The sequence below is a fragment of the Peromyscus leucopus genome, chromosome 7, assembly GCF_004664715.2.
Source record: "Peromyscus leucopus breed LL Stock chromosome 7, UCI_PerLeu_2.1, whole genome shotgun sequence".
NCBI classification, from domain to species: domain Eukaryota; kingdom Metazoa; phylum Chordata; class Mammalia; order Rodentia; family Cricetidae; genus Peromyscus; species Peromyscus leucopus.
This window is the reverse complement of record NC_051069.1, coordinates 99,305,806-99,319,982: the sequence shown is the minus strand read 5'-3', so window position 1 is coordinate 99,319,982 and position 14,177 is coordinate 99,305,806. Positions and strand designations below refer to the sequence as shown.

At 47.4% G+C, this 14,177-nt stretch overlaps 2 protein-coding genes across 4 annotated transcripts in view; one reads left to right on the top strand and one right to left on the bottom strand.

Moving 5' to 3' along the window:
• Positions 1-859: 859 nt before the first annotated feature.
• On the top strand, positions 860-5,574 carry Rtp3 (receptor transporter protein 3). Of its 2 annotated transcripts, XM_028860053.2 has the most exons (3): positions 860-1,645; positions 1,859-2,049; positions 3,975-5,574. In XM_028860053.2, exons 2-3 carry the CDS (start codon positions 1,895-1,897, stop codon positions 5,014-5,016), a joined length of 1,197 nt encoding a protein of 398 aa, XP_028715886.1. In that variant the 5' UTR covers positions 860-1,645; positions 1,859-1,894; the 3' UTR covers positions 5,017-5,574. The 2 variants fall into 2 exon arrangements, with proteins under 2 accessions (XP_028715886.1, XP_028715884.1); XM_028860051.2 differs by having other exon boundaries at positions 860-2,049.
• Positions 5,575-7,530: 1,956 nt separating this feature from the next.
• The window catches only part of Lrrc2 (leucine rich repeat containing 2), a 31,340-nt gene continuing 24,693 nt past the window's right edge, over positions 7,531-14,177 (bottom strand). For both annotated transcript variants that reach the window (XM_028860032.2, XM_028860033.2), the window contains exons 7-9: positions 12,410-12,565; positions 10,786-10,922; positions 7,531-8,469 (exon numbers count right to left, since the gene is read on the bottom strand). In XM_028860032.2, the coding sequence (XP_028715865.1) occupies positions 8,420-8,469; positions 10,786-10,922; positions 12,410-12,565 (343 nt within the window). In that variant the 3' untranslated portion in view covers positions 7,531-8,419. The remainder of the gene's footprint in view (positions 8,470-10,785; positions 10,923-12,409; positions 12,566-14,177) is intronic.

Sequence of the window (14,177 nt, the reverse complement as noted above, 5' to 3'; positions counted from 1 at the left end):
CAAGGCCACAGGATGTAGGATCGCTGGCCAATCGCACTAGGCAGTTAGTAACTTTCTGAAGGCAGAGACTTAGCTCCCCCAACTCAGCTCTCCTATAGAACCTGAGAGAGAAGGCCAGCCACGACGGTGGACGAAAGAGAGCATGGTGTGTTCTCACTGCTCTCGGCGGTCCCAAATGTTGTCCTGAATACAAAGTCATGTTCCTAAGGGGACTGACTGCCATTAGGTTCTTGCGATCACATTTCAGTCATGTGATCAACACGAGCCCGTGTCCTCTTTGTTTAAAGCTGCCCTATTTCGTATGCAGCTGTTCGCTTCTTAACATTGAGTCCACGGCCAACAACACTGGGTAACTGGGACCTGAACAAAGCTCCCTAATGCTTGTATTTTCTATATTAGAAACACCGAGGCCTTCTCTCTCTCGGGAACACATCAGTACCAGCCCTGGGGTCTGCCTTATGAGGTGAAGCCCTATGAAAGAGCCCAAACGTGGGGAAAACATGGCACCATTGACTACAAATAGAGAAGTTCTACTTATGGAAACCTGGAGTAAGCAAGCAGACAGCCGGTGGACACAACAGAGTGAAAGAGGTTGAAATGAGAAAAGCCAAAAAAAGAAAAGAAAAAAGAAGCTGAACCACCTCCCCAAATGTAGTTAATTTATAACTGAGCAAATAACATAGAGAAACTAAATGGGGCGGGAAGGAATGGGCCCTCTCTGACCTGCATCAGCATCTGGACGGGAAGTTTGTTGTGATCTCGGGCGGAGACAGTGGAGGGGGAACCCCCACCCCTACCCCCACCCCAGCTTGGTTTCCAAACGTCACAGGAAGCCCCTCCCCTTGCTTCCTTCCTTTCTTCCAGGCTGGGAAATAGCCAGGGTGATAGGTCAATGTCCCACTGGGTGGTAGGAAGACCCACCTATCTGTGGATGGAGCCTTCTGGTGTAGACACTCAGTGTCTGCCTGCCTGCCCTCCAGTGCAGTCTGCTCCAATGCTGCCAGCCTCTGCCTGGCTCTCCTTCCCTTCCTCAGTCTGGGGCGATAGTGAAGCTTCTCATGGAGGAAGGCGATGGATCCCTTTTGGTCTTGGGCCAGCAGCCTCCCACCCACCTAGGGACACATCACCTAACCTCCTGGGCACACACACTGTACCAACTTTGATTTCTGGTAAGTGGAGAATCGGGCCTGAGACCTCTGCTCAGGCTATGCTTGGTAGACAGGGACAGCTGGGTGTCTGCAGATCACCATCCTCCTGGGGAACTAGGTATGAATAAGGACTTCACAGGCTGTGGGAACCCCAGGGAGCCCATTTTGCCCCAAGCAGGAGTCCAGCAGCCCAGTGGATGAAGATTTCCATACATTAGAACGGGCAAAGGCAAGTGTGGTTTCCACCGTTCCAGGGGTTCTGTGCCGGAGGCAGCTCCTTCCTAATTTGGACTCCAACTAGTATATTGAGACATGGAAATCAAAGAGTTGTGTGATTTCTTGTGGTGTCAACGGCTGTCCTCTGAACTTGGGAACAGATTCAACTGACCTTTGTCCCTGGGACAGAGGGAGCTGAACCACAGTCCCAATTCAAGCCTTCGGAATTGCCAGCCTGAGCCCTCACTCTCTGAAGTGGACAACCTTACCTCCTGCCACAGGTCTGTCTGGGCCCAGGAAACTCTGCTCCACCCAGAAGACCCTGGGACACCCAGGAGACCCTACCCCAGCCCAGGAGACCCTACCCAGGCCCAGGAGACCCTGCCCATCCCCAGGAAACTCTGCCCAGGCCCAAGAGACCTTACCTAGCCCAGGAGACCCTGCTCTCACTCAGGAAGCTCTGCCCTCACTCAGGAGACCCTGCTCTCACTCAGGAAGCCCTACACCAGCCTAGGCACAGCACTGCAGCCATGGTAGAAGACATAGAGTTATGGCAACAAGTTTTCCAGGAGCTGATTCAAGAAGTGAAACCATGGCACAAATGGACCCTCACACAAGACAAGGGCCTTCTTCCTGATGTTCTGAAGCCAGGATGGATGCAGTACCAGCAAAAGACCTTTGCCAGGTGAGAGGGGTACAAGTGGTCTCATGCCAGAGGTCCTTGCTTGTTTCTCACTTTTCTCCTCTGTCCAGGCTTACACACTGAGGAATACAGGAAGGAATTCCAGCTTCAGTAGAGACTTCAGTAGATGACCCCCGCCCCATCACCATGAACTGAAAACAGCGCCAGGCCTAGACACTAAGAATTCAGGCTGGGAAGTGGGACAACGAGGAAGGGGAGGTGGGGGAGGGAGAGCTCATTTACTGCATTTGCTCCCTGCCTTGAAAGACTCCCTCTTCCTGGAGCCCCTGGGGAGAGACAGGGTTACCGTGAGGAGACTCCTTGGGACAGCCCGCAGGTGCGTGGCCCAAAGCAACTCACAGCGATCGTGTCCCTCTCTACTATGAGCCGATAGATTCTTTTTTAAATAGGACGTTCAGAGGCCACCCAGCATTTCACCCTCTCTTTTCCAGGGAAAGTGGGTGCCCCAAGGCCTAGGAGTGAGATAGGATGGCACAGAGGGTAGAGTCCTGGGATTCGTCATGCCAGCTGACCTCTGTGAGGGGACTGGACCTTTCCCAGGCAGTAGCTAACTTGGGAAGCTCCAGAGAAAGAAAAACCTTAGTTTGTTTATTTGAGAAGCTGGAACTCTGGCTTGGCACACAGTGGAGCTAGAGTGATGAGACCAGGCCACATCCGTGGGTGGCAGCTCAGGACCGCTCAGGACCTCTCGGTGCAGCTCAGTGCAGCTCAGGACCGCTCAGTGCAGCTCAGTGCAGCTCAGTGCAGCTCAGGACCGCTCAGTGCAGCTCAGTGCAGCTCAGTGCAAAACTGAGGGAGATTTTCCGGCCAATGCATTCTGTGGGACTCAGAGCTGGCTTCTCAGCCTCTCCTCCCCTCGGTTCATTTCCACATTTGCCCTAAGAGGGCAGGCTAAGATCAAAGCATAGAAAAGAGGGCCCTGGGGCGGTAGCTCAGTGGCGCATTTACTTAACATGCACAAAGTCCGAGTTTCTGCACCTAGACCTCACTCTGCCCAGGCTCCTTCAACCCCCACCTCAGACTGCAGATGCCCTTCTCAAGCAAAGTTAGGCTCAACCGCTATGGCTCCAACCTGACTGAATCAAGAGCAAGTTCCTGGGTTATTTGATGACCAATAAATGTCTCTGCCACACTGCGATCTTCTGGCTTTGCACAATTCCTGTTTTAGGAAGCACAGGCTTCCTCCATTTTTTTCTTCACTGTTCCTAAGAGATACTTGTGCAGATATCTTCGAGAAACTGCTCTCTCTGCTGAGACAGGGTGTCATTCTGCACCCTATTGGAGGCAAGCACTCAGAAATAATGTAAAATTCTCTGGTGTATGTAAGAAAAAGAATAAGTTGGAGGAGGGGACCACAAAAGAAGAGAGAGCTGGAGGCCATCATCTCTGGGGATTCTACAAATCATGGGGCCTGAGTAACAAAAGCAGGCAAGATGTCTCTGAGGCAGGGGATTGCAGCTCTCTCCTGGTCTGTGTAGGCAACTTACCCAGCACCCACTTATATCCACTTGTTGATTTCAGCACAGGGTCCCTGGGGGGGGGGGCTGTTGCATGTTTAGCCTTGAATACGTTTACACCAGTGTTTGAAGAAACAATGGTTTAGGGCAGATACCAGAGCTCCCGTCCTGCCTCTTCAGCCCCAAGCCCTGGGGTGTGATGAAGTTCACTGTGTGCCTTACCTCTGAGACGTACACACCGGACTTAGAAAATGTCCTAGACCCCTTCTGAGCCAGATGGCCTGTGACGTGCTGTTTGCACAGTAAGCATCTGATTGTGGTCACGGGGCATGTTGGTGACACGGCGGAGATGAGGAGAGGCTGGTTCACTTCTCTCCCTGCTGTGAGAAACTCCTTCCGCCCTCTGGCAGCTGCCCACTGCTCGCCGAAACTCTGGCCTCTTCTCCACAGGTTCCACTGTTCCTGCTGTTCCCGCAGTTGGGCCTCTGGCTGCGTCCTGACAATCTTCCACATGCACTGGTGTGAGAAGGAGGGCCAGGGCCAGGTGAAGATGAGGGTCTTCGCTCAGCGATGTAACAAGTGCCCTGAGCCTCCGTTTGCAGATCCAGAGTTCACTTGGGACAACATCTCAAGGATCCTGAACAACCTGCTCTTCAGAATTCTGAAGAAGTGCTATGGAGAAGGGTTTAAGCAAATGGATGAGATTCCTTTGCTTGGAGACACCAGTCTCCAAGGGCCACATGACAGCAGCAACTGTGAGGCTTGTCTGCAGGGCTTTTGTGCTCAGAGTGGCTTAGGCCTCGCCTCAAAACCACCAGCGCGCCCACTATCTCCCACCCCCTCTAAGACAACTAGGGAGCCTCAGGTCACGACCATTTACAGCGACGATCCCCGCTCACAGACCTCCTCCAAAGTGGAAATGCCCCAAGCATCAAAAGTGGACCCCAAAGCCAGTAACCCTCCCAAAGCTGCCCTCAAGGTTAGCCACACCTCACACCCATCGACTACAATATGGACAATCCAACAGTTGTCACGGGTAAGCTCACCTACCCCTACATGTGTCACTCAAATGCCTTCTCCCGTCAAGAGCAGCGCAGCAGCAGATGCAGGAAAGAAGACCAGGTCCAAGACCCCGAAGGCATTGCCCCCACCCTCCTCAGTTGCCCCACCCACTTCCTCCTTATTTGTCCCACCCACTCGCTCATTTGCCCCACCCACTTCCTCCTTATTTGTCCCACCCACTCGCTCCTCATTTGCCCCACCCCCTCGCTCCTATGTTGTGCCGGATTCTTGGAGACCACCAGCAAACACCGCCTGCCAGGTAGAGAGAAGCAGCCATATCCATCCACCAAGTGAACCTTGCTGTGAAGCTTGCTGCGGGGCCTGCTGCGAGGGCTTCTGTGACTGCCTGTCACGTAAACCGTGTCAGTCTTTGGTCGTCCTATTCATTGTTGCTGTTATTGTGACACTTTGCATAAAATATGGTATATGAGTTTTGAAAAAAGAATGCTGAAAATGGGGGGGAAATCACAACGTCCCCCAAAAGTCACACATTGTGTAACCCCTTTATATGAAATGTCAATAAAATTAGTAGTGGAGTCCAGAGGTAGCTACCAGGACTGGAGGAAGGGAAAAGTATAAAGCCACTGTTTAACCAATGTGGGTGTTGTGAGGAAGAGGGTGATGAAAATGTTTGTGATTTGAGGAGATAGCAACAGTCTCTCTACTCCGTCAGCGCACAGAAAGCCACTGAATTTTTCCAATGGGGTGAGTTAGAGTGGGTTTGAGATCTCATCATGTAGCCAAAGTTGGTTTGAAACTCACTAAGTAATTTAGGCTAATCTAGTGGTAATTTGCGCCGCCCATGACCTTGGGCTGTAGGGCCCCAAGGAGACGGTGAAAAGGGTCACATGCCCCTTCTCTCTGCTCCTGCCTGCGAGGTGGATTCGCTCCAGGGCAGAGCAGACAACTTTAGCTGTCTACTCCGTTCTGTATGTGTAAGTGTATTTTCTCAAATTGTATCTTAATAAATTCTGTTACCCATTTAATAGACTCATGTGGATTGATCGTATAACTAGTCTCACGTTCACATCAATCCTCCTGCCTCAGCCTCTCAACTGCTTGAATCTCAGATATGAACCACGATGCTCAGCAGTTAATTTTCTTGCAACTCTCACATGAATACATTTAAAAGAATACACGGTTTTGACCTATCATGAAGGGACAGAGTCTGAAGTGTTGAGGACTCAGAACCATTTGGAAGTCTTGAACCTGTGATCTCCTCTGCAAGTTTTGCTCGGGCCCTCCACTGTCGCTCTGGTGTGAGATGGAAGCAGTAACCTGAACGCCTGGCTTCTCAAACAGTGGTCTCCATGGAGATGCGTGCAGCTACTCTGTGATGGGGAAAAGATACTGGGGAGAGAGATGCCTTTGCAAGTCCAATTAGGGAGTTAGGGAGATGTCTCAGAGAGTGCAAGGACCTGAGTTCAGCTCTCCAACACCAGGAAAAAGCAGGGTGTGGAGTCCTGTAGTCCCTCCAGCGCTGAGACAGACAACTTCAGGGAGGGAGTTACTGGCCAGCCAGTGTAGCCAAAAGACCAATCTACGGCGCAGTGAGACACACTGCCTCAGTAGTAACAATAATAACAAACGACACGGTGATAAAGTGAGGAAGGTACCCTGTGTCAACCTCTGGGCTCCGCACAAACCCGCACCCACAGGACAAGGTTTTTACACAAAAGGCTGGTTTTATTTAAATAAAACTTACATAAATTATGAACAGTCTATTTGTGTAAAATTCTACACTTCCGTCTTTTCACATACAATTTTCATATCTTGATATAAAACACGTATTTGAGTATGAAATAAAATTCTGAAGTCATTCAAGTAGGACAACTCATCAACTTGAAACATTTTTAAGTGTTGAGAAGAGAGGCGTGAAATTTAAAGTAGTCCTCATCTTCCGACTCTGCCCCTCTTAGCCCACCTCGCACTGTTTGCTCTTTGTTGAAGGAAGCCTCTACTGAGACATCTCCACGTGCCTGGAGGATGCTAGCTGTTTTATATCTATGAAGGATAAAAATGTTTGGACTTAATTCAAACTGCTGACACAGGCAAAATACCAAGGCGCTGCTTTTACCCTGCCTTCTTTCCGTTTCCTGTGAGTGGATGTGGGCGTTACATAGTTTTGCATGTGTGTAGGGCACACGTGTGTGTGTGTGTGTGTGTGTGTGTGTGTGTGTGTGTGTGTGTGTGTTGTGTGTGTGCATACACGTGCACGTGGAGAGGCCTGAGTTTGAATCATCTATCATCTTTCCACTTTATTTACTGAGCCAGGGTCTCCTATTCGAAACAAAAGCTTCCGGTGGGCGTGGCTACCTAGCCGGTTTGCTCTGAACACAGCCTGTTTCCATTTCCCAGGACTGGAATTACAGGTGGGCCACCATGCTCACTTGACATTTCCATGGGTTTCTCAGCATCCTTCCTCTGGTCCTTAGATCTGGGTAGCAACAACTTCAACTGCTGAGCCATCTCCCAGCCCTACCAACCCTTTGTTTTAGGTTTTTAGTTCAGCTTTGTTTTGTTTTAATTAATTGTGAATGTGGTGACCTTTTTAAATTAGATGATTCTGAGAGCAAATCAGTTCTTCAGGTAAGAAAAAGTAAAAATTACCCCCCACCTTTTTTTTAATCACAGATAACCTCTTCCCACCCCAAGCCAACAGGTTAGGCCTTGCCGTACAGCATGGCAGCCATAGCGGCTATTGAAGTACACTGCATTTAAAATGTAGTTTTCCAGGGTCATCAGACACCAAGTGTTCTGTGCCTGGACGGCATGGCGTCTGATAACACAGATACAGAATGCTTCCCCACTGCAAAGGCTGCAGCGGGTGCCCTGCACTACCCCAGGGAGGAGTCCACACACACACACAAGGGATACCTGTGCATTCCTCCTGTCTTCAAGACAACCAGCCACCTCCTGTCTGTCTTAATCTAAGACACTGGTATAAAAATAGAAGCTTTATACAGTTCTTCCAGTGGTGTAATGGGATACAAGAGCAGAGCCCAAAAGGGAGCCCTGCCTTTACCAATGCAAACTCACATCCCAGGGGCTCCTGCTCATCCACAGCTGCACTCCAGCGGGCAGAGCCCTCCTATGGTTCCCACATAGAAGCCCTTCTAGGGGTCATCAGTGTGGACTCCTCACTCACCAGGCCACCTACAGGAATGAGCCTTGAGGGCATTGCCTCTGGTTTTTGTTGTGATGTCCCAGCTCTACCAGGTAACCAGTCAGGGCAGGATGGCTCCCCAGCACATCGTTCAGACCTCCCTAGGCCCACATCATTTGAGCATCTAGTTCCCATTGTACTCCACTACCAGCCCTTCCTTCCACCCTCAAGACCCAAATTATACCTTCAGTCTCTCCTGAGAGTTAAAATGCAATTTTAAACGTACTTGCCAAAATAAATTTAAAATGTGGAAATAGTAACTTGTTTAAACTCAAGAGCATTATTCTCATTAAAAATAAATAGTATACTAAAACATTTTCAAGGTGGTAAATTCTCTTTCATTTACAACCCTCTAGCCCTTGAGTCCTGAAAATAATGCATCCAATTTCAAAACTTGTTCTATATGCTACATTTTTTAAAGAATGTATTTCCTAAAATATTAAATGTGCATTACTTAGAACAAGTATATGCAAATTAGTCTATTATTATTACATAAGCAGGTTCATCAGTCTTCCCATATTTGAAATTTGAAAATTATTTTCTTAACAGTGATGTAGTTTTTAGACTTTGTCCTTAAGCACAAGCCACAATTCCTATAAGATGTAACACATATACAAAGCTGTAGAGAGCAGGGCAGCAGGATTTTGTGGTCTTCTGGTGGGTCAAGTCAAAGTTGAAGACTAAACGACACTTTAGTAGTGTAACTGGGAACAGCTTCTGCAATAAAGAAAAAATATGTACTTAGCTATTCACTCTTTTTAATTATTCAGTTTATTTCATGTGTTTGTGTGTGTTTGTCAGCATGTATGTATGTATGTGCACCACGTACATACCGTGTGTTCCTGGAGGTCAGAAGGGAGTGTCTGAGTTCCTGGGACTGGAGTTACAGAAAAGTCAGTTGTGAGCTGCCATGTGGTGCTGGGAAATAAACCAGGGTCCTCTAGAAGAGCAGCCAGTGCTCTTAACCCCTGACCCGTATCTCCAGCCCCTTATTAATTCAGTCTTATTATGAGATATAACCATAATGTAGTGGTTGCATCAGTACACAAAGTATTAACGCTTCATATTTTAAGTATAGAGGGAGTGTATGAGGCATCACCAGTGGGTAGCCAAGTTTAGAAGCATTTAGATCTAAGATGCTAACACTCTTTCTTTTGCAATCTTTCCAACCATCTCACACAGCTCCCTCTAAGCTCTGGGAACTGTATGACCATATAATAATAAAGCTGATGAGATCGATGGTAAAGGACACGGGGCTGAAGACAGCAGGTGGGAAACAATACAGTTTATAAGAGACCGGGACTATTGCTTTCTTTTTTTTTTTTCAAATAATTTATTGAAATTTATTTTATGTGCATTGGTGTGAAGGTGTCAGATCCCCTGGAACTGGAGTTACAGACAGTTGTGAGCTGCCATGTGGGTGCTGGAATTGAACCTGGGACCTCTGGAAGAGCAGCCAGGGCTCTTAACCGCTGAGCCATCTCTCCAGCCCGATCAGGGATATTTCTAAACCAAGCATGCTCTTGCTAAATAAGCTTAGCCTTGCTCCTCCAAGTGTTTAGGGTTCAGTCTGTCCCTTTACAGCCAAGCTGCATCTACAGATGGCCTGTGCCAACCATAAGAAGTAGTCAAGTTGGGGGCTGTGGGTGGAGCACAGTGGTAGAGAACTTGTCTATCATACACAAGACCTTGAGTTTGAACCCAAGAAACAAAGCCCTTCCCAGCCTTTCCTGAATTATCCGATCTCCTACATTCCTCAGGATACCAACATTCTGTGGAAAAACAAACCCTAAGTGAACCATCCCCTGGTTGGCCAACTGCATTCTCCTTTATTTGTGACATTTATACAGGTATTTGGTTTAGATGAGTTGACATTTTCAAAAAAATTTTTTTAAAGATTTATTTATTATATATACAGTGGTCTGCCTACATGTACACCTGCACACCAGAAGAGGGCACCAGATCTCACTACAGATGGCTATGAGCCACCATGTGGTTGCTGGGAATTGAACTCAGGACCTCTGAAAGGGTAGCCAGTGCTCTTAATCTCTGAGCCATCTCTCCAGTCCCCATTTTCAAATTTTTAAATCAATTTTTGAAATGGAATCTTATTATCATATTAACTTAGAATATTATTTTGTCAACGTAATTAATTTAAAGATCATTTACTAGGAGGCAGGATGGCTCAGTGGATAAAAGTATTCCACTATGCAGCTGAGGTGGTCTGAGTCTGATTCCTGAAACACACAGAGGCAGGAGGGAATAGACTCCATAAGGTTGTCCCCTGACCTCCACATGCACACCTAAGCACACAAGCCCTGCCCCACATCAAGTACACACACACACACACACACACACACACACACACACACACACACACACACAAAGTAGTATTTTTTTGTAATTTAAAGATTACATAGCAATACAGCCTTCACATTTTAATTGTGCGTTTCTCAGCCTCTGTCATACAGTTGATATATGTAGCAAGCATGAAATAGTCTAGGAAAATCTCATGTTTCATGCAGGAGACCTGTGCAAGATCAAGGCAGACAAAATCCCAGCATGGACACAGGAGGCGGGCACGCAGGCCCACGCCTGGCTAAGGGGTAACTGGGAGCTACTGGGAAAGGGGGAGTTGGTTCTGCTAAGGGTGCAGCTCCTGCTGAGTCGGCCACACAGCCCGGAGTATATGGGCAACAGCTATAACTGAGTGGTTTTCTAACAGAGAAAGAAAAACTAAACTGGATAGGGAAGCTGAGTGGACCAGGAGTGAAGCGGGATGTGTGTGTGTGTGTGTGTGTGTGTGTGTGTGTGTGTGTGTGTGAATATGAACAAAACACATTCTATGAAATTCCCAAAGAACTAAGAAAAATGAGAGGAAAAAAACTCATGTCCTAAGAGAATGCATTATTGCTTCACAAATAGTCACAAATAATGTTTTTTGTCAATTTGACTTACGTTGATGTATGTATTTCATGAACAGGTGGAGTTTATATAATACATTTTAGATAGTTTTAAATATTCCCAACTCACCTCTTTCTTTAAGATCTTCAATATATGCTTTCATAAACTCTTTGTCAAAATGCTGACGGTCCTGTTCACTTTCTATTATTTCATCGCTGTCTTGACATTGGGTCTTATCAATAGGATTGTCCATAAGGCTTACAAATCTGTTGGGGGAAGTATGGGAAGCAGCACATGTTTACTGTGAATGTTCAATTGCAAAACTCCTCTTCAGTGTGTTGGAGAGATGTCTCAGCAGTCAAAAGCACTGACTGTTCTTCCAGAGGACCAGGGTTCGATTCCCAGCACCTACATGCTGGCTCACAACCATCTGTAACTCCAGTTACAGGGGATTCAAGCCTTCTTCTGATCAATGAGGGTGTCAGGCATGCATGTAGTATATATACATGCATGCATGCAGGCAAGCAAAACACTAATACACATAAAATAAAATAAATACATTAAAAAAATAAGAATATAGGAGGCAGAAGCAGGTAGATCTCTGAGAGTTTGAGGCCAGCCTGGTCTACATGGTGAGTTCTAGGACAGCCAGGGCTATGTAGAGAGGCCCTGTCTCAAAAAAAAGAAAGGAAAGAAGGAAGGAAGGAAGAAAGGGAGAGAGGGAAGGAGGAAGGGAGGGAGAGAGGGAGGGAGAGAGGAAGGAAGGAAGGGGAAGGGAAGGAAGGAAGGAAGGAAGGAAGGAAGGAAGGAAGAAAAATAGATATACATACACACATATATACATATATAATCACTTTGATTTCTTTTTTATCAACATTTAAAGAGTGTGAAGACTTTTTTCTGAAGCAGGGGTTTCTTTAATTGGCCTATTTGTTCATTCTTTCCTTTTTCCACTCCAGCACTGAGCCACACGCAGCCTATCATTGTTTTTCTTGAATCAATAACCCGGGGGTGGAGCTCAGTTGGCACAGTGCCTTCTTAGCTGCACAAAGCCCGGTTTTCATCCCTAGCACCACATAAACTGTGCACGCCTGCAATCCCAATTCTCAGGAGGTGGAAGCAGGAGAATAAGAAGTTCAAGGTCAGCCTCAACTTCATAGTGGCTGAGGCACATAAGACCCTGTCCAATAGAAATTAAAAGACCCGAGTCAGGCAATCAGAATCCTGTTTTTCCTTTATCTTGCTCACAACACACCATTTTGGTTTTGGTCTCCTCATAATGATAAATGAAGATGTATGCAAAGGTTCCCGAGGGCACGGTCTCTTGCCTCGTCATCTTTCTATCTGCTTGGGAGTGAACGAGACTTCACCCCAGACTGGAGACCATATCGCCTTTCCATGGATGGTTGTCTCTGTTTTGGAGTTCACTGAGGGAAGTCAGAAAGATGAGGCAAGCAGAGAGGATTCCTTGAGCAGCAGTATCTGGCCTATCCAGGGCAGCAGGGATGTGACAGCTGAGAGACAGATGAGCACCCAAGCCTGGGTCCCCACCTCATGCTGTCCGTTGCCAAGTAGTTTTTGTAGCTGCAGAAATTCAATGATGTGTACTACTCAGGGCATGTGAAAAAACGAACAACCCCCTCCCGATTCCTGTAGAAAGTGGAGTCGGGTCAGAGTCTCAGTGTTTGAGGAGCCCCTGATCAGGGGCGTCAAGGGTGCTGTCCTGGGAGCCCTCCCCTTCCCACGTACTCACTTTAAAGGTGTGGAGGCATCGCAGAGAGCAGTCGGGAGCTCCACCAGGTGGTCCCCACTGACAACCAGCAAGGTGAGCTTTTTGAGGTTGAGCATGGCTTGAGGAAGGTAGGTCAGCTTGTTTTTATACAGGAGGAAGCCTTGCAGCTCTTCCAGCCTGTGGGGGAGAAGCCAGGACTCAGGACAGGCTCCACAGGGAACTATAGGGATCTACGGTGCTCCGCCTGGGAAAGCCTGCTCGGCTCATCCCTCCAAAACGTGTGTGCAACCACAAGCTTTCTCTTCACATTTCGACAGAGTTATGACACTTTTTTAATTATGCATATAACCATGAAGATTTTACTTTACTGACTAAATCACCCACTGAAGACAGGTTCAGCAACAATACAGAACACGGCCCACTGGGCCTCAGAAATCCGCAGACTCCTCTAAGTGTCTCCTGCATTTAGACCCTCCCTCCAGATTATTTTTTTCATTTATTTACAAAGTCTCATGTAATGCCACAAATCTCTCAAAAAGTCCTGTCATTTCAAACACAAACAAGTCCTACTTGGTCTCCTTAGCCCAGGAAGGCATTCATTCATTACAGGGACCAAGAGTAGAGAAATGTCACCTGAGAAATGTCATGCTAAGGCCTAAGCCAAGGCTGGTCTGTGAATCTTAACAGTTTTTTTTATACTTCCCTGTAAATAAGAGTGTAGACTCTACCAGGAAGTGGTAGAGTCCCAGCATTTGGGAGGCAGAAATAGGAGGATCTCTGTGAGTTCAAGGCCAGCCTGGTCTACAGAACTAGTTCTAGGACAGCCAGGGCTACACAGAAGCCCTGTCTCGGGGTGTGGGGCGGGGAGGTATAGACTCCAAGAGTACACAGGTTATATGTCGTTCATTAAGCCCAGCCCACTCTCCAGGCCCAGCATAGAAGCCTAATAATATCAGTGGCATGAATGACTGAATCAATCTATCTCACATTACATGTTTCAGTGCAATAATTATTTTTTAAAGAACTGGTTACATTTTAAATTAATTTTATTTTTATTTCTGTGTAAGCACACACACGCATGAAAGGGCACATTCACATGTGCACATAAGCATATGGAGGTCAAAGGTCATCACTGAGGGTTCCTGTTATTATTCCTAGCCACTTCTGGAGTCACATGACCCACTGCCAGCAGTCAGGCAAAATGCTTAGTCACTCCAGGGCCTTATGTCCTATGTAATCTGCACGCAGAGTGATCACGTAATCTATGCGCATGCGTGATGTAGCTACATAAGCCCACATACGCATGTGTGAGGTGACCTATAAAAGCAGGCTCTACCCCCTGCACCGTTCTTTTCGGTAGGCCTACCCACCTCCACCCTTCCCTTCCCTAATAAAAACTCTTACAGTGGCTTCCGTTGTACCTTGTGTTTTCTCGCCCCGGTAAATAAATAACACTTCCACTGCTGCCCTCCACCTTATTTTCTAAGAATTATTTCTTTAATTATGTGTACATGAGTGCAGGTGCCCGCAGAGGTCGGAGTGCTGTATGCTCTGGAGCTGCAGTTACAGGCAGTTGGGAACTTCGCAGAGTGGGTGCTGGGAACTGAACCGGGGCCTCGGAAAGAGCAGTTACGTGCTCTTTTCTGCTTTGTGTTCGTGTTTTGAAACCAGGTCTCTAATGTAATCCTGGCTGTCCTGGAACTCTAAATGTAGATCAGACTAGTCTTGAACTCACAGAAATCTGCCTGCCTGTCTCCTGAGGGCTGGGGCTAAAAGTATGCGCCACCAC